Source organism: Rhea pennata, chromosome 24 (assembly GCF_028389875.1).
Source record: "Rhea pennata isolate bPtePen1 chromosome 24, bPtePen1.pri, whole genome shotgun sequence".
Taxonomy (NCBI): domain Eukaryota; kingdom Metazoa; phylum Chordata; class Aves; order Rheiformes; family Rheidae; genus Rhea; species Rhea pennata.
In genome coordinates, this window is record NC_084686.1 from 7,086,030 (window position 1) to 7,109,335 (window position 23,306).

At 44.8% G+C, this 23,306-nt stretch overlaps 1 protein-coding gene across 1 annotated transcript in view; it reads left to right on the forward strand.

Moving 5' to 3' along the window:
• ARHGAP32 (Rho GTPase activating protein 32) overlaps positions 1-23,306 on the forward strand; it is a 98,178-nt gene that overhangs the window by 60,928 nt on the left and 13,944 nt on the right. The window contains exons 7-10 of the mRNA XM_062594522.1: positions 3,558-3,707; positions 18,693-18,795; positions 21,864-22,008; positions 22,474-22,556. Of these exons, the coding sequence (XP_062450506.1) occupies positions 3,558-3,707; positions 18,693-18,795; positions 21,864-22,008; positions 22,474-22,556 (481 nt within the window). The remainder of the gene's footprint in view (positions 1-3,557; positions 3,708-18,692; positions 18,796-21,863; positions 22,009-22,473; positions 22,557-23,306) is intronic.

Consider the following 23,306-nt stretch of genomic DNA (forward strand, 5'->3'; position numbering starts at 1 on the left):
GGGAAAGTGGTGATCCGAGGAACCATGCAGGTGTTTGTGCAGGCTGCTCGGGCATTGCCCCGATGGGGCCGTGGATAGTCAACACCGTTACAGGACGGGAGTGTGTTTGTAGGAGGCTACTTAAGGATGCAGAAAACAGAGCTATTACTTTAACCTGCACTCTGTGGCTTAAAAGCAGAAGACGCTTACTCTGATTTGAAAACTCAGCTCTCCTTTCTGGTAACTGAATTAAACATATAAATACAAGACAGTACATCCTTGCACCACGGAACTGTATCCCTTGGACCTTTTCTTTTTTTTTATTGCCTAAGGTGAAACCCAGAAGTCACTTGCTGACCTGGTTGCCAGCTGTGGCAGGATTTCTGCTTGGATTGGATGCATTTTCTCCATGTTTAAATCCATTACCTGATGGGTTTGTTTTTCATTAAGCTTGTCAGGCAAGGCACTTTGTGAAGAATCATACGCAGTCTCTGTGAAATGATTCAGACAAATACATATGTATTAGAAATTGCTTTATTTGGCAGAGTATTGTACGAGTGTCTGTCAGCTGTCCTAGAGATACCGAAGGAGCCTAGGGGTGTTAACCCTTTGAAATTCCAGGCAGGTCAGGATTCGGCTGTGCCTCCGTTTATTTTTGAGCAGTGCTGATAGGAGATGATAAATGAGCCCTGTTATTTTACTATTATGATGGATACCATTGAAATCTACCCTGACTTTGCTCAGTGTATCAGCAGTATCTGTTCATTTATTGTATGTAACTAAAAAAAAAAAAGCCCCTATGAAACCAAAAGCTTTCTTTTAATTAACTTCCCCCCCCCCCAGTTGCAGCTTGTCATGCTCAGTGCGTCTGCATTTTGTTCAATGGTTTGGTTTTGACTGTTGAGAACGAAGACGTGGGGTTTGCTGGAGCTTTGGGAAGTGAGGTATTCGGTGCGTTTGCCTGCTGCCGGTCGGCATGGAGCCGTGCTGCTAAGAGCTTGCGCCACAGTAAGTTGCACGGCGCCTTCTGTTGTTTCTCCTGCCCTGCTACGGATCAGAGGTGACCCAGCCCGAAGGCAAAATCGGCAGTAAGTGAACCAGGAAGCAATATGCTGTTGCAAGCTTTCTTGGCTCTCGCCAGGAGCAGCTTCAATGTACTCTAGGAAGCAAGACCAGCTAGAAGTGAGAGTCAGTATGAGACCATACTACAGACTGTGTTTAAATAGGTGCTTCCCCATGCACCAAACTTGAACTCCAGTTGAAAAAGGCAGTGAAATAGTTTATTTGTAGTCTCCAATTGTCGTGGTTTCCCAATATCATTTTCCTTACTGATTATTTTCTATGGTTGCTGGACGTGTTTGTGTTAGGGGGGGCAGGAAGAGAGTAGTTGAGACGGGCCCGCGGTCTGCTCTGTAACCCCAAGGAGATTCCTGCATCTACACTCAGTGCCGATTGCTTTGCCGGCCGAACAGCGGAGCAGGCGATTCAGATTATCAAATGCGCCAGCAGAGCGGATTCGCCGTACGACTGAACTGGCCTCGAGGGTAGCTGACAGCAGGCACCGTCCCACAGCCTTCCCTGAGGTTATGCCGGCACTTACTGGAGCTCGCGTCTCAGAGGCCACCACGGCAGAGGCAGAGACGTGCCGCCAGGGCCGGGTGAGGGAAGAGGTCTTCTCCGCTTAGCTTGCACTTAGATCGTCTTAACAACACTGAAACCTCTGTCCTCTAAATAACCAACCTGGGGGAAAAGTAGAAAGAGCTGCGTGTGGATGAGAGGGGTGTTACGTGTTTTCCTCCGGTTTATGTCAAATATCCGCAGTCATACGTGGTGTCAGATAGGGAAAGACTTAAAAATATCAGGCAGATATATGATTTTTTTTCATTGGTGACACATGGTGATGCCTAAGGAATGCAAAATGAGAAGAAAGAGGGACATTATCCAAAAGTAGAACTCTACCCTCTTCCTATAAATGGAAATATTTTAAGGGCTTTTGGATTAGGCTTATTATAAATAGAAAGACTACATCAATACCTGGTGAAATAGAGGGATTAAAATAGCATGAAGTATAGCGTGATACAACCTTGTTCTTGGGACAAGGTTTTTCATGTCGTTTGGCTGAAAAACGTCCTGCCTGCCTGTACGAAGCGTTGCTGCACGGGTCTCTTCTGCCGAGTGCCGAGTTCCAAAGCTGCTCGCAGAACTTCCAGGTAGCTCCTACGACCGAGCGGTAGCGACACTGGCGAAACGCGCCGCTGTCCCCAGGGTCCGTCAGTGCTTTGTCCTTTGTTTGGAATAGTGTTGCTCTGCCGGAATTTGATTACAGGACTTGGCGTTTTAATGCCGGTGAAATACACAGTTGTCTTTCCTCTCTGGTAGCTGGGCAGGAGCGCGGGCAGGCTGACTGCTCACATAGCCTTGCAGAGCTTCCTGGAGCTGTAAAAGCCTCCTCACAAAGCAGGTCCTTTTATACCTGGCGATTTGTTCTTTTTAATAGAGCTCTTCTGTTGAAGCTAAATTGCCTTTAAATCATGTATACAATGGCACTTTTGTTGGGGGAAGCCAGAGCCCTTTTGTGTCACCCTGCTGCTTTCAGAGGGAGCCTCCTGAAGAAAAGTTGACATTCAAGGGCGGTTTTGCTTCTGATTCAAGCCTCTGCCCGGCTTATCCGCCCGTTTGCCTGCGATTTATCTGTGGTGCTCCCTTCCCTCCCACAGAAGGGCACTTGCCTGTGCTGGTCCCCATTTGGCTTGAGTATGGATTATGCTCCTTAATGGGACTGGATGGTTTTAACACAGTGACTTTACTAGTGTAACGCAGAGATCAAGCAGCATCATTTAGAGAAACAGGGAAGAAGGTTTGGAGAGAAGACTCCTGATTGACTTTGCCCTCTCTTTGTAGACTGTTCGTAGGTTTTCTGCAAGGGGTAAATTGCATCTCTTCCAATCAGCAGTGCTTTACTACATAAAAGACAGCAGTTATTTCATCTTGCAGTATCTTGAAAAGACTCTGGGAGTTAGTAATGCTCTGGAGTTGACTGTACCGCCACGGTTACCGTGAGGCTCGTTACAGTTGCCGTTGTGTTGGAAGGCCAATCTGTAGCTCCTAGAGCTCGACATCCTCTTAAGTTTTATCAGTTCACTAGAGCTGGTAACAAAACATTTAGTTCTTCTTATAGGCTGTGCACCGTGTTTGCCACTATATGAGAGATTAAGATTTTTGTTAGCTTAGCCTTTTTCCTTTTGCCAGAGATGACAGTTTGTAGCTTTGAGGTGCTGCCCATCAGCCAGCGTACTGTGGCAATGCTCTCCATGTACTCCCACCTGAAACTGCTTTGCAGATAAACGGATCTGTGTGTTAAATTCTTCCGTTACAGCTGTCTTCTGTTATTTCTGCACTAACCAAAAATTAGAAGAGCCAAGTCTCTGCTTAGTATTGGACCTGGGGAAAACTACTAAGGACTGTAGTAACAGTAAATATTGCTATGGCCCTTACATTTTCTGTAGAATGTGTTATGCTTGGCCTTGCCCAACTGAGCCAAATCTAAAATGAAGCGGTTGCTTTATTTTGTTTTGCAGTGTCAAAAAAACACGGCAAGCTTATCACCTTCCTTCGTACATTCATGAAGTCGCGCCCAACGAAACAGAAGCTGAAGCAGCGGGGGATCCTGAAGGAAAGGGTGTTCGGGTGTGATTTGGGAGAGCATCTTCTCAACTCCGGCCACGATGGTAAGAAACAACCTGTGCTTGAGCTCTTCCTCTTGGGGGATTTTATTTCAGGCTGATGCTGTCTAGTGAGGTGCTTGTTGGTACTAGTAGAGAAATACGTAACAAGAATTGATGGCTGAAAGATAAACTGAGGGTAACCCTAATAAGAAGCAAGCATCGTGTTTTGAAGTCAGCGCACTGAGGATGGACAGAACTACCAAAGATGGGTTCTCAACCTCTTGAAGCCTTCAAGTAAGTAAAAAATATTTTTTGGAATGGAAATAAACTTGGTATGTGATCTGTGTCAATGAAGAAGTAGTAACTGGTATGTTAAGTCTGTACATCTGTGTCTCAGTCACTTAACTTTGTATGATTGTAGTACAGTCTGCAGCATAGGTCCTCCATCTGCCTCACGCTCAGCTTCCCAATATTTACAGGAATTAACTGGGTATTTTGTTTCATCAGAATATTTTCTCTCAGTCTGTAACACTGACTTTTCTGTTCTGTTTTCTGTTCTCTGTCCCTTTCACCTCCCCATCAGCAATTTGGGGAAGCAGTGGAGAAGGTGTCCATTCCAAGAAAAAAAATGTTATTACTTTTCCTTGGATGAACTTTGTTTCATGTGGAATCAGGGAGGTACCTGCATTGCTGAGTAGCAAACAGAGGACTCAAAATTCTTTCACAGTTCACTAGCTGTCAGAGGTCATTCGCACAAATGGCCCATGCTGAGGGTTATTTAGGAAGGCAGCATGGAGCAGTGCTGGGCTGTAGCCAGCTTACCCAGAGTTAAAGCCATCAGAAAATGAGAGATGAGTACAGCATTACTGTCGGGCTATGTCATTTTGTTGTTCTGTTTTGTATTTTTGCTCTTTGCCTAATGCACCAGATTTTGGGGGTGTTTTGTTGGTAACAGCAGTGTGTACACCCTTGTCTGATATGAAGTAATTTACCACCAGCTGGTGAATAATATGAGCTTGTTCTTACGGAATCAGGACTGTGGCAAGGCTCATAGGTTTGTTAATTGGAACCAGTAGAGATAATTATTGCTGGGGCTTGAAAGGCATCAGAGAGCCAGAAACTGGATAGTTTGGAGACAGAAGCTGAGACTGTAACCCCCATAAGAACAAGATCAGGAATAGGTAATTACACCACCAGGTAGCTATAGAGCTGGTTTTATATTCATTCTGGTGGAGCAGTCTTAGGGGGCAGGAGACATACCTGCAGAGTGAGCTCATTAATGGGAAGGAGGATTCTTTTCCCTTGTCCTGTCCATTTTAGTTGGATGTAATAATTAAAACTCCTCCCTGCTCTGTGTGCTGACTTCTTCCTCTAGCTTTAGGAAGTGAACATTTTACTTAGCAATACAGGACGAATCCTGAGCTGACTAAAATATTCTAACTCTCCTGGTGGCTCCTGTATGACAGTGTCTAGTTAGTAGCTCACTTCTTGTCCTGGTCACTCCCCATCCCATCACATGTATCTGGGTGACTATGACTGAGCTGTATTAAAGAGGTCTCTTCATCTAAGGAGTTACCAGTTGCTTTCAACCTTGATTTAATAACTCTTTCCTAACTCCCTGGAGTGCAGCAGATCCAATTTGAATGTTGCTAACAGGGGCATGTCTCCGTTTCGCACAGCAGGATTGTTTTTTTCTGTATGATTCAGCTCTCTGACCTGTATTCCAAGTGATGTAATCCCCGAGATTGGTTTTGTGGAGACGTTCCTGAGTGCCAGTGAATCAAGTTCTGTGCATGCACAGCATTTTAAGATTCCCTAATTCTCTAGTGTTGAGGTTCCTCAGCCTTGGAGCCAACTGTAATGCTGATCTGTTGAAAGAGGATTGAGATGTCACAGGAGAACCTAAGCTGAATTACACACAGAGCAAAGTTAATTGACTGTTCCTTCACCTCATAACCAGAATATAAACAAAGTTTTTTATAGGAGCACAGAATACTTCAGCTCAAGTCTATGCATGATCTCTTCTGGCAATGCTTTGGGATTACACCCATAAAACATCTCAGTTCAGGAAAAACAAAGAGGATCCAGTTGGATTACATTCATAGATTATTTAGATCAGTGTTGATTCTGGTGTGCTGCTGCTCAATATGCAAAAGATGCAGCCACACTGAAGGCGAAAATAACACCATGAAACAAGAGCAGTTTCAGTCTTGCAATCTGAACATCTGCAAACTGCCTTTTATATGTTATGTGACAAGAATTGTGCTAGATAGCTGAGGTTAGGTTTTATTGTTTCTGCAATAATTTGATTGTGAATGAGTTAGCTGTCTAAGCAGTTCCACTGTATTAAGTGAGCTGGTTTAATATCACAGAACTGTTGAGGTTGGAAGGTCCCACTGGAGGTCTCTAGTCCAAATCCCCTGCTCAAGGCCCCTACTCAAGGCCTTGTCCATGAATTTGAGTATCTCCAAAGACGGAGACTCCACAACCTCTCTGGGCAACCCGTTCCAGTGTCTGATCACCCTCACAGTAAAAAGGTGTTTTCTTCTGTTAAGTTGTATTTCCTGAGGAAGCAAGAATAACTTTGCAAGAACTGGGCTTTTGTTTTTGATACAAAATGGTGAGAGATAGGAACAGACCAAGAGAATAAAAGGAATAAGGGAGGGCAAAAGATGAAGCAAAATTAACATTTATTTTAATGAACACTGGCTGAAGCAGCTGGCTCAGATTGCTTAGCTAGGAGAAGAGCATGGAATTCGTAGCATGTCTCTATACTCGCTGGGGAGCTTACAAACAGTCAATGTTTTACCTACTGCAGTATGCATGCGCTTTTTCTTCTCCTGCTGTCTTTCTCCAGGCTAAGGAAGTATCACTGGCGTTCTGCTTCAGTTGTGCCTCTTTTAGAAAGAGATGTAAATTGGCATGAGATGTACAGGCGGGAGGTGACACAGAAGTGTGACCTGTCTTACTGCTGTGGAACAAGAGTCCAGGTGATACTGTCCTGCAAAGCTCCGTATGCGTGCTTCACCTCCCATACGCGCTGCTTTCCAGTCCAGCAAAGCATTTATCTTCGTTTACCTCACATATTGAGATGAGTGAAGATGCTTCTGCTGATAGTCTTACACCGAGGCAGAGTGTTCTCTTTTCTGAAGGATTCTTCTTGGCTTGGCATGACAGAACTTGCATCTGCTAACCTTCAGGGCATAGCAGGTCTGTTTACTTGAGTTCCTCCTTAGGGGAGGGTGTCTAGGTATGATAGGATGAGTGGAGCAAACAGTCTTGTTGCTACTGCCTTTTCATTTTTGATGAGGATGCAGTTTGTCATTTTTTTAATTGTCATGTTTGAACCTGAGATACAAGACTGTAAACAAGCCACATGGAGGGAGGGAGGTCTAGATTTTAACAAATGTTTACAGTAACAGCAGTAGGGATGAGTACTGCACCTTAAATTTTTATGTGTGACTGTGATGATTCATGCTGGGGATTGCAATGATTATTGGGCTGACAACTGTGGCAGCTAGTGTCTGGGGTGGGAGGGGTTGTTCTTTCTTTCTGGTTTCTAATAAACGAATGCCTTGAGCCCTCAAAACAGTGATGGGGCCCTTTCGTAGAAGGAGTTATACCTCCCTGAGCTGTGAAACAGTCCTTCCCCAAAGGCCCCTGTAGACAAGAGAGCAGAATGAGAGGAAGGAAGCATCAGTGCAGTGTTTTTTAAAGATGAGGATCTGTCTCACAGGAAGATGTGAGGATAATATTTTCAAAATTATGTGTTTTCTAAGCTACTTTTGAAAATGGACATTAGGAACCACAATACATTATGCTGAAAGGTGACAGGATTTAGGTCCTAATTACTTTACCAAGAGTCAACCAGGAAGGCTGTGCAAGATCTGAGATTAGGACTCCATCCGTCATCTTGACAGGTTGGGGTGTGATTATCCAGGACAGTCTGGAAATGGCCGGTGCAGCTCAGGTACTAGTAGCTGTGTAAACGGAGTTCAGAACCGAGCTCTCCAGCCTGAGCCCACTCTTCTGGTTGCTGGAGCTTAGGCAACCTTGGCCTTTTCTGAGTCAGGGAGTTAAGCAATTTGTCTGAGGTTATACAGAGAGTGGACAAAGGATTCAGAGCTGGAATCCAGCCCTGACTGCTGCACCAGGCCGTCAGACACTGGCATGTTGCTTCCAGAGAAAGTAACAGCAGTCTGTCCTTCGTGTTTCTCTTTCATGTCACCTGCAAATAGTGAATTCTGGGCCAGCACTTGCAGGAGTAAAATCAATTTTGAGATGATGGCTTTCTGAGTTATTTTTACTCTAAATCTAGTAAAGGCTGTGATGATATTGCCTTTGAGTATGTTGGTTTATACAGTGCCCGTCCAGTCAGCCGCAGTCACGCAGTGGAGCCGATGGAGCCTGTCCTAAGAGGCCTGTCTCCATTTAATTTTGGTGTGTTATTCATTTGTTGGCTCCTTCTAGGTTTTGAATACTTTCCCTGCCAATGAAGCGTCATTTGGAAGCAGACCAAGCTTGGTAGGGAGTAGCTGTTTCTTCATCGCCTTGAGAGATGTTCCCGGTTGGTTCAGCCTTGCTGACACCTGCCATGCCAGTGTGCTTTAAGGAGCTGCAAGATGCAGCAAATTCAGGGTAATTCCTGAGTAGTGAAAAGCCTTCGTTCCCTTTGTAGGTAGAGATGGATAAGCTTTTCTTCCTCTAAATTCTTCTCTAAAAGGAAACCAATTTGAACTTAAATTTAGCTTGACCCCAATTAGAGAGAAGGTTGTGTTTGCTTAGTGTGGGAGTTGGTAAATGCTGCACTGCTGCCTCTGTACCACAGCCTCCTTTGTACCTCAGAGTACTTCAGAATGGAGCTCTCCACAGCTTGCGAGTTAGTGCCAATCGCAGGAATCTGCAGTGATGTGGTTAGTATAAACTTTGCGCGTGGATGCGCAGAGAGGCCGGCCGATTAGACAACTGGGTTAGCTCTTGACTGTGACTGAAAGAGCTTGTGACCAAGGTTATGACATTTAACTCTTGTTTTTCCTCACTTTTCCCTGTTTTGAAATGTATGGGTAGGAAGTTTATGTGTAAATGGATGATAAAAATCAAGTCCAACCATCTCTTTTTACATGACTGTATTGTAGAGTAGCTGCAGTCCGAAAGCAGAGCGGTTCATCTGGAATCTTCTGTTCATCGTTCTCTCTCTGGTGCTGCAACCTCTCACGTGGACTAATGGTGATGGGAAATTTGGGTTGAGGCTCCCAAGGTACAACCGATACATCCACCGTCCTGTGCCGGTGCTCTGCCAGCCTCGTACGTCCGTTCAAGTGATGGATGCACGGGACTGAGGGGGGCTGGGTTCAGCTGCCCAGCTCCTCCGCTCCCCAGCGGACGGGATGGGAGTGGGTGAGCGCGCCGCTCCGCTGGGTCTGGCACAGGGTCGGCGAGCCAGAGAAAAGCCACGTTGTTCTTCTGGGAGCAGGAGAGGTGCGAGCGGCACAAGAGGGGTTTCTTCACAACGTCCTTTATGTACAGAGGCGCAAAGGCTGCTGGGGAAAATGTGCTGGAATTGTCTGGCCTACAGGGGAACGAGGTAGAAAATACTGGTAGTTCTTCTATGCTGAAGCTATTCTTGTTGCATTTAAGACACCTGGATAAATGATCATCTCTCTCGTGGTGATTAGAGGGGAGTACATGCTAACCCTAGCATACTCTAAAATAGAGCGATCAGGTGCTTCGTCTCATGATGTAATCTGTGCAGTGAAATCAGCTGTATTCAGAGTGGATTTAGTGGACTAAAAGCAACTGGCTTTGTTGTTGTTTTTAAACCTCTTTATGCATTTGTTGTGAGCAACTTCCATAACTGGAGAAATGGATTTAGAAATGGCACTAGGCTTTAATCCAGAAGTTTCCCCTATCTCAAAGGCTTGACAGCTCCTTTTCAAATCTGTGAGAATGCCTTTGGAAGACACCAGCAATGTGCAATCGGCAGGAAGAGGAATTGGCTTTTGGTTGAAAAATCAAATGCTTGGAAAGACAAAACTTCCTAACACACCTGATTCTCCCTCTCTGCCCTTCCTCTTCATCCCCAGCTCCCCGAATTCATTGCCAGGTATTTTGGACAAGTTGGGTAAGATTAAAGAAAAAGTCCAAGGAAGGCAGAGTTTCTTCAGAACTGCCTAAGAGATCAAATTACAGCAGATACATGATCTTGCAGCAGGACCCCGCAACAGTCATTCACAGGGGATGGTTTTATTCTCTCATGCTGTTAATTGTGCTCTTCAGATAAGCTTCTTAAAAGCACCTTGGGAATCCAGGTGACACCACAGCATGTTCTGGGCTCTCTGGAGTTATCTTTCCCTTCCAGTGATCCCCTGGCTAGGTGATTTTGGTTGCTTTTGATGATAACTTACTACAGATTTGAGTATAAGAAGAATATTGTTACCAGAACAGAGTAGCACAAGGAATGAGATCTTGGGCAACGTCTTGGCAGGGTGCTATCTGTAAAAATCTGGTTCCCCTTAGCTCAAGGATAAGCTTTGTAATCTATATGTCGTCTCTTTCGTTCCCAAATTTGAGGAGTCCCTTTAATTAGCTAATTATTTTAATATCTAAATGGCTGGCTTTGGATCTTTGCCATCTTTGAAGACAGCCCTGATTTGGAATTCAGGAAAACTATTATTTTTTTTTATTTCAGTTTTTCTTGATGTTTCGGCTCTTAGAGGGTGAATTAGCACAGTTTCCACTCCTCCTCCTCCTTGTCTGAGAATGAAGTTGCAAAGAAGAAGTAAAACAAACTTCACTGAGAAGTTAGTAGAAAACTATAAATGTTTATAAATAATTGTTACTTTTTTCCTTCCTCTCTTTAAATTCCTTCTTTCTTTTAAATGTAAACACTGACAGCCCCAGAAATCCAAGAACTTCCAATTCATGCGAGTTGTGATGGCCATGGTGGACTCCCTGCTCAGGCTGACCTTAATAGCCAGCTGCTTTGATCCAAGATTTTTGCTTCAGAGAAATTTTTTACATTTACGGACCTTCTGTCAGAAATGGATCCTCAAACTTGACTTGGGCCCACTGTAATTCAAATAACAAATAATCATCACATTGAAGTGTAGTAATCCTGGAGTTTAGTTCCCAAAGTATTTGTGGAACTGTTACGACTTGAATGCTGGCAACACATCAGTAGATTTGTTTAAGCAATAACTTCTTGTTCTTATACAAAGGTTTATTGAATTGCTACACAGCAAAGGTAGATGGTGTGTGCGTGTTAAGGATTTCACTTGGATCAGAACTATGAAATTGGCCATGGCCATTACAACGGCTGAGATGAAGGCGGGCTGTGGATGAGGCTAAAGCTCTGTGTTAGATACTTAGGACCTTTGGGTGTTGTCATACTTTAATAGGTATTTTCTATGTATCCTAGCTGAAAAGTTTGAATGTGAACTGAAAAGTTTCAAACCTCCAAATAGGTTCAAATCTGGTATCCTGTTTTTAGTTTTGTCTCTCTCTTAAGGCACGTATATACCGAAAGGAGCTGACGAGTAGGAGGTATTTCTGAAATGATCTGTTTCCGTTTCCCTTTTCTGTTAAGATGCTTCTTGTGGGACTTTGGGTAAGTCCCTTGCAGTGGGATTCATCTTCTTTAATCTTTAATAGTTAGTTGTGTAAGTCTAAAGTCAATTAACTTCGCTCCGTAGTCCATTAAAGGACATTGGTGTGTCTGAAGGGCGATTCACCCTGTCTCCCCTAAATTGGATGTAAAAACCAGCGGATCCTAACTTCCCCATTGGCACAGCAGGAAAAATAGTGCATGCTTACTTATCCCATAAATTTTATTTTATTTCCCCAGATATTTGGGGAAAGAGAACTGCAAATAAAACATATGGCAGTTGCAGGATTTCTGTACAGAGCTACAGCTTGCAAATTGCAGGTTTATTTTGTATTTCCTGATAACCCTATTTAATGCAGCTATTGGTGATCTAGGAAGTCGTCTTGTTCTGCCTCCTTTAAGAGTGTTTTTCCCTGTGGTATGGTCCTGTTGAGAAATACAGAACTAATTTGTAGTAAACGGCACTTACTGTAAAAGGGCACTGGAACATTTTGTTTACTTAATGTGAAGTTGTAACTGGACTCGGTTATAACCGAGTTCTCAAAGCAGCAGTTTTATAGCTAGGGAGGATATGGTTTAACATCAGTACATTTTTTTCCACTACCTGAAACTTTTTAAGTTCATTATATGCTTCATGCCAGAGAGATATATTTCTCTTTTCTTCTCCTCCTGAGGTGATTTGTTTTGTGCTTGAAAAATCATTAGTAAAAGTAAGGATCTGACACATACTGGTGATTCACCTTGTGCATTCCAGCCATACTTAATCATATCTGTTTCTTAGGATTCCTTATCATTTCTTGCTGGTTTTACTGTAAGCAGTGAAGAAATACTGTCCTATCTCAACACTTTTACTTTGTTGAGCAATTTACAATTTATTACGATTTACATGTTGCAGCCAGTTTGCTGGGAGCTGGGCAGTCTTGAGCTCAAACCCCATCTCTCACGCAACTTTTGTGGCCTCAAGGAACTGGCTTGACACCTCTGCATCCATCTCCACATTTGTAAATTTGGATTAATAGTCCATATTTGCCTCCAGGGTGGTATGAGAGTGTATTTCTAACGTTGGCAGAGTTCTTGGAGGGTTAAGAACATAATATAAAACATTGGCTAGTAGTTATTCAAGTATTAATACAGGTTGGCATGCTAGATCCGAGTAGCCTTGTAAATAGTTGTCCTTATGAAAACTGTAAATCTGTGTGCATCTCCTACATTTATTTTGTTCCTTAGCTGTGTTTGCATAATTTCACAAACCTAAGTATGCCAGACGTTTGGAAACTAAAAGGTGCTTTAATTCACTCGCGAAGTTCTGTAAATCATGAAGTCTGTGGGATTTGGGTGCCTTTAACATCAAAGATGAACCCGGCAACAGTTTAAACACGAAACAGCAATGTCTAGAGCTGACGCGAAATTCGGATAACTAGAGAATATTCTGCCTTCTGCAGATGAGTTCACTGGTACGCAAACTCGTGGAAAACGTGAGTCAATGCTTGAAAAGGCCAACAGTTTTGAGCTGTTTGGGGCAAATTTCCAAACTTAACAGGCACTTTTATTGCTTCACCATCTGCCCTCTGGATTGCTGGAACCCGAGATTATTGGGTATGGGTTAGCATTACAAAGAGGTACGTGGCATCCCAGGGGAGAATTACTTGTCTGGGGGGAAGCAGTTGCAGAACGGGAGAACTGAAAAGGCAACACAAGCTCTTACAGTAAAGAAAGAGATTTCTCTCTCCCCTCCTTTTTACGCTGTCTACAGCTGGGAGAAGAGAAATTCCTTATGCCTGAGTGACCTGGAAAACGGCAGGGAGTTGATCATTAATTTGCATTTCGAAACACTGCAGCTGTAGGAAGAGCAAACATGAGAAGAAACATTGCAGGCTGCACAGGAATTGCTTGCGCTCTTGCCCCTGACCCCACTCTTAATGTGGGTATTTTTTTTCTCCCCTCTCATTTTATTGTAGTGAATTTAATGCTCTGAACAGATAACACCGATATACACTCTACACGTGGAGGGAATTACTAGTATATTTTTTTCCAGTCATGGATATATTTATTTGTTTTTCCTTAAAAGCGAAAAAGCAGACTCCAGAAAGTGAGGTGGATACAGTATCGCAGATGGACGCCCTGTAAAGGCTGCAAACTTTGTTTGAACTGCAGTAAAAATGAGCACGGTACACACAGCGCTCGCATGCCTCGAGTGCTCTAGCGTCCTAGGATAGACGTATCAGCAGCATCGAGAATGTTGCTGATGTTACGGAGGCTCAAGACACGTGGTTAACTACCTTTCTAGCTTGATGCAATGCAGTGGGATTTATGTTTCTGAAACGTGGACCCTGCCCTTTGGTTTTACCCCGTTTCTGGCTAAGCTACCGTAAATAGAAAACACACTCCAGTCTTGAAAAGCAGAGTCCAGCGCCGGAGGCGGATTCCATAAATGGGCACCGCATGGTATCTGTGTTTGTAGTTGACTCATGTTTTATGACCTCCTTTCCCATTATCTTGAATTTTACGGTACAAAAGTCACACTTTGAAATAAAAATGTTGCATGGTGCCAGGAAATAGTGCAGCTAGATTGGACTTCAGCTCCTCAACAACATAAGTAATTTTAATGTGGGTCACTTCTTGAAAACTGGGAAGAGAGCATCTTGAAGGAAGGTCAGTTTTGCTTGGTGTTGTATATCTCTCTTACTCGCGGTGGTTCAAACTTTAGGACATAGATTTAGGAGTGAATCTGAGGCAAGAGTTTCCTTAAGTCATTTTTTTCTGAATATGCAGGGACAGTGGGGGCTGTGTGCTTATAAAATGTCATGTGCAGGCTACTTCCTGCGTGGCGCGGAGGGTGCCCCTTACAGGATGGGGCAATAAAAAGGAAGTCATTAACCTCCTAGTCTCGTGCTGATTTACAAGAACTTCTTGTCTGTCTTGTGCTGTAAGGTGGAGGGAGGAGCCTCAGAGATCGGTAGTTTGAAGTAAGGGAGGCCCAACCCAACCAGCTGAGAAGCAAAGATGAATTAAAAAGAAAAAAAAAGCCGTGGTAATGTGAGATTTGGGCTTGTGTTTTCTAATTTCAAGGTTTGTAGAAAAATCTATAGTGTAAAATATTACTACAGTTTTTTATGGTTTTTAGCAAAAAAAATTGTACATTTCTTTGCAAAACTGAGCTAAAAGTAGGAGGCAGAATGACTGGGTTTGAAGAACAGCAGCATCGCTTCTGGTGAAGATACTCGTCGTTCAGTTTTTACATAATCATTTGTTAATACAGAGCAGGAGATGGGATTTATTTGGCCAACTTTAGATGTCTAAAACTTGGTTGTCGAAGCCTCAGCTAGCCAGGGAGCACCTCCGCGGGGCAGATCGTACCGTTTTGCTGGCGTGTTGTCAGGGCACCTTGTGCTCTGCACGCGCCTGTCTGCCCTTGCTCTGTATCAAGGCAGCCTGGGCAAATCGGAGTGAGCTGCCTCTTCTCGTGGCTTACTGTTTGGATTTGTACTCCTGTGGCTCAAAACATATAAACAGATCCACTAACCTCTGTTAAGTTAGAGTGCTTCATGCAGGGGGTTGCTGGATGTTTTTTTTTTTTTTTTTTTTTTTTTTTCCATATTCCTCCTAAGTGGCATTAGACCAGCCCGGGTTGCTACCTTGGCTTAGGTCGTTCAGGGTAGCGCACAGGGCACTTTATTTCACATTCCTTGTTCCTGTTGGGCTGGTGCTTTAGCTTTCTGCGTTTGTTTGCTATGTTTGGAATTCAGCTGAGCAGCTGCATTTCAATGTGATATGGCCCATTAACCAGCCAAAAGGCCTGGCTTGCCTGGCGGGTCACCTTACTGCTGTAATACTGTGGAAACGAACCGCTGGAGGGGAGCTTGATGGGAGGCCTCATTCCCCAGGCTGAACAAATAACTCTGATTCCAATAATGTGCTAAAAAAATAAAAACAAAAATCTTCCCCAAACCCAGGGTGGGAATGTTACAGAAGATTAAAAAAGGGGGGGAAAAAAATAAAGGCATGGTTATAGGAGAGGAAAAGTGCCTGATTTAAAGATGAGTCTAAATGTTATTAAGAATGAAAACCATAAAACTTCTGCTTCCCATTAATGGGAAAGAATTAACCAGTTCATTCAGTGAGCTAAAGTCTACAGATGAGCCCTAGGAGATGCAATAAACCTTTCAACCTAGCTGAGAGATGCTCAGGAATGAACTGAAGAAACTCATTTTGCTACAACGGTGATCAGAGATGCGAGTTTTCCTTGGTAGTGCAACCACATTTCCAGCTTTTGCACTTTGATTCCCACAGCTACCGGTTATTAGATGCAGAGAAGGTAGAGAACGAGGGATGGAAGAAGGTGACTGATTTTGGAACAGAAGATGTGCACAGCACTCAGATCTCATTGAGAGGGAGGTGATTAAATGTAGCAGCTGTCAGTGGATTTTAGCAGCCTGCAGCTGACTCAGCAACTTCACTGCAGAGAGATTATCTGGAGCCAGTGGTTCGATACAAGATTGTTCAGAAAAAGAATAAAAGCAGCTCGTATTAATTACGTTATTTGCCTGGGAACATGGAACTGGAAAGGGCTGCGTATAGGGTTAATTATACACGGAGCCACCACTTCTGGGCAAAGGAAGCTTCCTGAGCAGGGGGTCGCGGGGGTGGAAGAGTGTTCTGCGCAGGTGTCGCTGTATCCTCGTCCTCTTCTCGTGTCTCTTCCGAAGCAGCCTGCTCACGGCCGCTGTCAGCAACAGGAGTCTGATCTAGATGCATCTTTGGTCTGAGCCTTTCTGGCTGTTATTTCAAACCGCATAGGTCACCAGGTCTGGTCCTTACCATTGCAGCAAACCGTAATAACTGACTAATATTAATAGGACTTTTAGTGTAAATGGTGAAGTATACGAGAAGAAATCGCCAGCAGTTTCCCTCTGTGATGCAGCAACCTGGGAATCTAGAGGCCACAGAAAAGATACCTTTCTGTTTCAAATCTGGTAACTGGTTTTGGATCCAGTATTCAGAGCCTGAACACTGAGAAGTTCACCTATAGGGCAGGAGACAGGTTTATGTAATAGACATAGGTTCTAATAGACATAGGTTCCTCAAAAAGTCACGAGATGATGTCTTGGCACACCTCACATGAGCAAAATTCAGTTTTAGTCTGTATTGTCATCCTCCCATTTCATTTAGATGGTAATAGATACTGCTCCTACACACACACACACACACACACATACACGTACATGTACGCATGCACGGGCACCTATATGGGTGGAGGGTTTGGGATTCAAAGAGAAGAGGGGAATTAAATGCACATGTAATCATTAAGTTTCATGTTTGTTCAAAAATCGGAAAAATCAAATGATCCTTCCAGGCCACAAGTATGATTGTGGCTCTTCTTGCAACTTAGTCACTTCTCCAGCCATGCAGAATTCCTCCAAAACATCTGTACTGCTGGAATAATGTACAGAAGATTCCATTATTAATGGAATAAGCTTAAAGAGGAGATATCCTAGTAAGCAGATTAGAAAACAAAACATGTAGAATAAGCGTGCTAAAGTTGTTTCAGTGCATGTTAATTCTTTGAGCTATGCCTGGGATCGTCAATGGCAAATAAGCCAGTTTGGGAAGCGTGCCGTTGTTGCTACATCCCATCCCTTCTCCCTTGACCTGATTCACATTTGCACAACAGGTTGCTCTTCAGATGAACGTGACATAAATGCGACTGTTCTTACCACGCTGTTTGTTTGCACAGCCAGATAAACCCCAGACGCGTAACGCCTTGCAAAGGCGCGGAGTTTGTTCCCTGCGGCATGGTCCCTCCGTTAGGAAGCGGAGGCAGGTGTCTAGCTGCATCCATGGTACGCAGAGAAAGAGGAGAGCTGGCTCTGTAGGCTGCCACCGTCCTCAGATGCCGTCAGCCTCCCCTAGAGGAGCACGGTAAGAACTAGGCAGGCAGGGAATGAGCTGTTACTTGTTTGCTTTCTTTCAATGGGCGCTACTGATTTCAGCGTGTCAGCGTTAAAACCTTGTCGTTTGTCTTCGCTGCGATAGATGGTGCCGTTCGCCCCTCTCCAGGCTCTGTTTGCCCAGCAGTCTGCACCTTGCTACGGAAAACGTAAATGCTAGTAGCACGCGACTGGTGTCTAGCTGACTATGTTTTGACCCTCCCTCGGTTTCTTGGGGCATCCTGTATCTCAGGTCCAAGGCCTAATCTAATACTGCTGGACCTACGTGATCGATATGCCACACACATTTACAGGTTTGGTTCTGTGCAGTTCTCTAGTGCAGAGCAGATGCACCCTTAACCCAAGATGCATCCGCTGATTCCCAAGGAGCCATTTAAAATGAGTCTTTTCTCTAGCTCTAGCTAGTGTATTTGACTGTTTGCTGTAAGCCAGGCGGGGAGGGGTGGAAGCAAAGCAGTGAAGTTCCTGGGGAAGGGAAAGCGTAGAGCATCTCAGCTCAGGGGCGCTTAGAGGGGCAGACTGGCAGATGGCATTTGCTGCTTGATAGAAGAGGATTTGCCACATGACCTATTCAGCATCTATGTTGCGTGGCAAAGGGATAAGATCTGGCATCTAATGTAGTAATAAATCTAGATCATCACAGGAGCTGTGGCAAAAAGGTGGTTTCCAGAGGAATCCACAAAGATGTGAGCATTTCCATGGAGATTTGGTGATGCACAGAAGAGCTCAATCCTGATCTTCTCTCTGCATTCACAGCAGTTTTATCTCCCTCTTACAAATAAAGTGATTTGCTCCTCCTTAGACCTGTGAGGATGGACAGATAGCTCAGGCGGTGGATGTGCCATGAGCCTGAAAAGTCAACTGTAAGGAATTAGTTGGTGAAGTGGCTTGAATATTAACTTGACACCTAAATATATTCTCTGGGCTTATTTTTTTCCTTTCTGTCATACCCGGGTATTCCTGCAGTTTCTGAGAGTGTGGTATGTTGTGTAGCTATCTAAATCCAGTCATGCTCTAATAGACACTGGGGATCAAATTAGCAGTTACAAAAACTCAGCTGACCCTGGGGCAGAAAGTAGCATCTCTTTAACACTTACATTCACTTAAACCAAGCAGCGTAGGTGAAGGAAGTCTTTTGGCCAACGAGAACGTATTTACTCAGTTTTTTAGCTCTCCTGGATACTGGATTCAGCGGCACAGCTCTTGTGGGAGTAGCGATGGCTGTACGCTGTCTCTGCCTGATCAGAACAGAGTTTTTCCAGAGTGATCCGCTCTTCTCCATTGCACCCTATCTTGGCATTTCTTTAAGGCAGAGAGCACCTCCGACCGGTTTTCACCACCAGCTCCTGCAGTTCTATCATCTCCTACGCACTTTCTCCTCTAAGGGGGAACTAAAACAGTGACACAGTTGGGCTTAGTTTATGGGACCTGACAAGACTACAGCCTGGGCGAGGACTTAGCAACACGCTGAACTAACTAATGACTCTTTTTCTTTAGTCCCCCAGGTCCTCAAGAGCTGCACTGAATTCATCGAGAAGCATGGCATTGTGGATGGAATATATCGTCTGTCCGGGATCGCATCCAACATCCAGAAACTACGGTAAGGGCGCTGCCTTTGACGAACGCGCTTGTACGGGCCGAAGGAGGCGCGTGCGAGGTCTTGACGCCGTGCTTTCAGCAGCTCACACTGCGGCAGCTGGGAGGCAGCCGTTCCAGCGTGCGTGCCGTATGTACCTACAGGAAGGGTCTGTTGGGACTGTTACTGTTGTGGAGGCGTCTTTTAGAGGAACACAGAGCTGTTCACTAGACTTCATTTGGCAGGAAGTTTTCCTTCAGGATAGAGTAGCAGAAGGTTCTAGGATCTTTGCTGTGAAATTTCATCCCTGTTTTCACTTGCTCTTGGAGCTTTTAGCAGCTGGTACTTCTTGTTGCTTTGGACTCCTGGCGTATTAAGAATTAACTCGTAACGCGTGGAGAAGCGCTTGCGTAGTTCTTGGTGGGCGGCGTTGGCAGGCTGCACGACTGTGCAGAGGCAGGCCAGGTGCGCGAGGAGCCAGTCTCATCAAAGTAAAGAGTCTCCATCCTTCTGTGAAGCTGTTTTTCCTCCCCTCATTTAGTGTGCATTTTTCTGTCGTGAAGAGACCCAGCAGGATGTTCCCCCCCCCAGTCTCTCGGAGTCAGCAAAGGGGCAGTTTCCATACAAAGCGTAGCCGCCTTCTACCAGGTATTCCCAAGTTAAACTGACCGCCCTGAACTGGGACGGTCACTCTAGGAACCCGCGTGCGGATGTGCTTACTAGCTTTCCTAGCACAGCAAGTAACATCTTGAATCTGCTCCTCAGGCTGTGAGGTGCAGACCCTGGAGACTAACTGTAGCCGTCCCAGAGGCCGTTGGCCACAGCCGAGTCTGCAGAATAAAACATTAGTCCATACTCCAGTTACATGACTTTACTTCTCCATTTTGACTTTTGCTGGACTATCCTTTCTAATCTCTCCTCTAGTCCTTTTTTTGCCTGGGTGTTGCCAAGACCATTTTTCTCTTTTGATGTTCTCCCAAGGTGCTTTAAAAATGGTTTTCTAAAACTTTCATTGCATAATGCCCTGGTATAGTACAGAGAATGGAGTGACAGCCTATTTTTAATTTTCCGAGATGTTACAGAGACGAAAGGAACGGTACACAGTGTAAGTTGTAGTCACTGTTCCTGTTGTTCATTTAAACTGCTATAGATTTTCCTAAGTGTTTGGTTAACAGATCTTTAAGCCCATTTCAAAGCTAGATCTGCAGTAGCCTTATAAATCAGCAACTGTTCTGAATTTTCAAATTGGAGAAGAACCGAATCTCCTGGATTTAGAGGGTTTTTGTAGGACACCAAGTTAGGTATTCCACGTGGGAGAACTACTCCAAGGCAAAGGTTGGCTCTTCAGTAGTGCAGTAGCTGCCTTTATTTGGCTGTCGGGCGAGTGAGTGAGTGTTGAATTTGGTCTGTTTAATCCTGTATTCTAGATCTGGCTTTTCTAGAGATACTGTGAACTTGAATTCTGCTACTAACAAAGTCTTCTTCTGGGGATCAGAAGAAATAACATACAGTTCTTGACAATCCGCATAGATGCACAGAGAAAAGACCGGACATAGGGCACCCTTTCTCCCCCCTTCGCCTCCTGCTACAAGGCTAGATCTAGCTAATATGGCTTGGGATTTGTTCCCAGGAAAAAAAAATGTACTGGAGCAAGGCAGGATATGGCCAGAAAATTTCAGTCAAGGCTTAGTTTATTTGCGTGGGGAGGATAATGTCAAAAGTGGGGTTTGGTGCCTTTCCCTGATCTCCCTTCTGCATTCCCTCTTCTTCTGTGGAGCCAAGTGCAGGAAATTAAGTAAATTTCTCTTCCAAATACGAGTGAGTGAGTAAGTGATGAGTCAGAAGATGCCTGTGGGAGCAGTATATACTGAGCACTGAGGTCTGTGGCTGCAGGGAATCCATCCGTTTGGGAAAACAAAAACCTTTATTTCCTCCTTATGTGCTGCCTTTGGGACGAGGAACTGGGACTGTTCACTTGTCTGCCTCCGTGCAGAGGTTCTTAGGAGACCTCTTCTGCCTCCTCCTGTCTGCAGTAGTACAAACAGCTTGCCCAGGAAAGACAGCCGCCTTGCCCAGGGCAGGAAGGGAGCCCCTCTCGGCCCTTGTAAGAAGGGATGCGCGCTTGGCTGCAGAGGTTGCAAAGCACGGTTTATCTTCAGCGTCACAAACTGGGGGCGTGCTTGGGGCACCGTCCCTGCGCTCTTCCCGTGTCCCAGCCAGGCAGTGTTGTGGGTGTAGTGGAGACAGGGTGAGTCCCTGCAACGACAGTCAGCAGCTTGGTTTACAGCTCAAAGACGGTTGTAGGGAAACCGAGCTTCGGCTAGAGCAGCCGTGTTCGCGCAGCTCCCTGCGGCCTGACTCACCACGCTAGCCCCTCCAAGCTTTCCTGTTAATTTGGAACAGCAATTTCCATGCGCCTGTTCCAGCAGTGAGCCAGCTTTGGCTTTCTGAGCTCAGCTTTTATTTCTTAAATGTGATTTTGGTTTTTCTCGCTCTTTCTGAAAACCACGGGAATGCTCAGGGACTTTCTTCATGTGGTTCCTGGCTCTCTCCGTCCTGGGGAAGAGGCCTGCCCAGCTCCCCAGCTTGTACCCAAGCAATATCCTGCACACAGTCGTGTCCACGTGCAGCAGCTGGTCGCGGGCGCTGGTGTTCAGCGCTGCTTTAGCATTTCTGTTTCCAGGCCTTCGATGTGCAAAGGGGCAGCAGCTTTCATTCCGACCGGTGGGGACTCTTCCTGCAGGCAGCTCCCAGTCAGCACTCTGGGGAGCTGAATGTTCAGATTGCCTCTGCAGTCTTAGAAAACAATCTCTGAAGACTTTGTGAAGTGTCTGCCCTGTTCCAGGAACAGTGATGTGCAGACTAGCCAATCAATCAGATGTAAAAACTAACTGAAAAAATGCCTCCCCCCCCCAAAAAAAAAATGAATAGCAGCTCTGCAAACATGACTCGTGTGGCTTTGGCTACTAAATATTTTTTTTCCTGTAAACCAGGCACTTGCTTTTTCTGACTGTAATTTGTTGTGGTGGGTTTATTTTTTTCTTCCTTCCTTTCAAACCCCCCACCGCCCATCTTTCTGTTCTCATCTGCAGCCACGAGTTTGATTCTGAGCAGATTCCCGACTTAACGAAGGATATTTACATCCAAGATATCCACTGCGTGGGCTCCCTCTGCAAGCTGTACTTCCGGGAACTGCCAAACCCTCTGCTTACGTATCAGCTCTATGAAAAGTTCTCGGTAAGTACGAGGCAATGATGCCTTTTGCTTGCTACTTCCTGGGGGCTCTCGGCATGGCCTGTGCGTCATCTACGCGTGCCACGTGGAGATAGACCGAGCAGGATCCAGCAGCCCGCCAGACCCGTCTTCCGTACACCTTTCTTTGGCTACGTTTTGTTTAAGTAAGTAAGTAAGTTGGGGTTTTTATAGAAACCCAAAACGCACCTCTCCAGGATTACCAGTTTAACACCAGTCCAGCTCGGGCTGCGCGCATGCCAGGTTCCCGATCATTGTTAGCATCCTGCCATTTCGAAACGGGGAGTTCGGTGCCGCGGTGCAGTCTCCGAAGAAAGACGTTTCTTGGACGGTAGAGAGGTCAACGAACCATCTCAGTATGGCAGAGCTGTACACTGTCCATACAGTTCAATATGCTGTGGTGGGTTTCCAGCCTTATTTGCTTCTAAAGCATTTACTGCATTGTTCCAGGATGCTGTTTCTGCTGCTACGGATGAAGAGCGTTTGGTTAAAATTCACGATGTCATTCAGCAGCTGCCCCCTCCTCACTACAGGTTAGTACAGGCTTTATTCTGTTAATTGTTAATTAATTAAATGTTAATTGTATGGCATTGTATGCCCATAACTGCAAGGCTGAACTGATGCCGTTCCAGTTTTTCAGATAGCTGGATTTTGAGACTGCATGATTCCTGTGTATTTTAGAATGGTTTATAGCTGTATGAAGTTGATTTATATTTTAATTAGATCATACCAAGACACAAATACCATAAACCTCATATACATCTTATTTGACTTCCTCTAGAAAGTATGCTGTAAAGAGGCAAGTACAAGCTCGTTATGTCAATAGGGTCTGATATCACTAAGTAAATATTTTTATTCGGGAGGAGGAGGGGGACAGAACAATATCCTCTGCAGGGTGTAATAGCATTACAGAAAAACATATCCAAAAAATGTATTTCAGGACTTTGGCTTAAGTTGTTTAACTGCATCTTGGCAATAACCCCCTTTGCTTTGTTTCACTCTGCATGACAGAACTGAGTGTGTCGATGCACAAATAGCAGCAGCGGCTTGAAAGCCCTTCTCTTGCCTTGGGTACGTTAAGTACAGGCAGGACAGTGTAGATGCTTCACTGGATCGTGCTGTATCCTGGACTTGGTGCTTGCAGGACGGAGGAGGCAGCCCTTAATAAAGTTGTAGCTATTAACTTTCTTCATAATGGCGATAATAGTAATACCACTAAATAGCCAGTGGTAACAATTATCTATTAACTGCTCACTAATTACCTATAATTGTTAATTAATAGC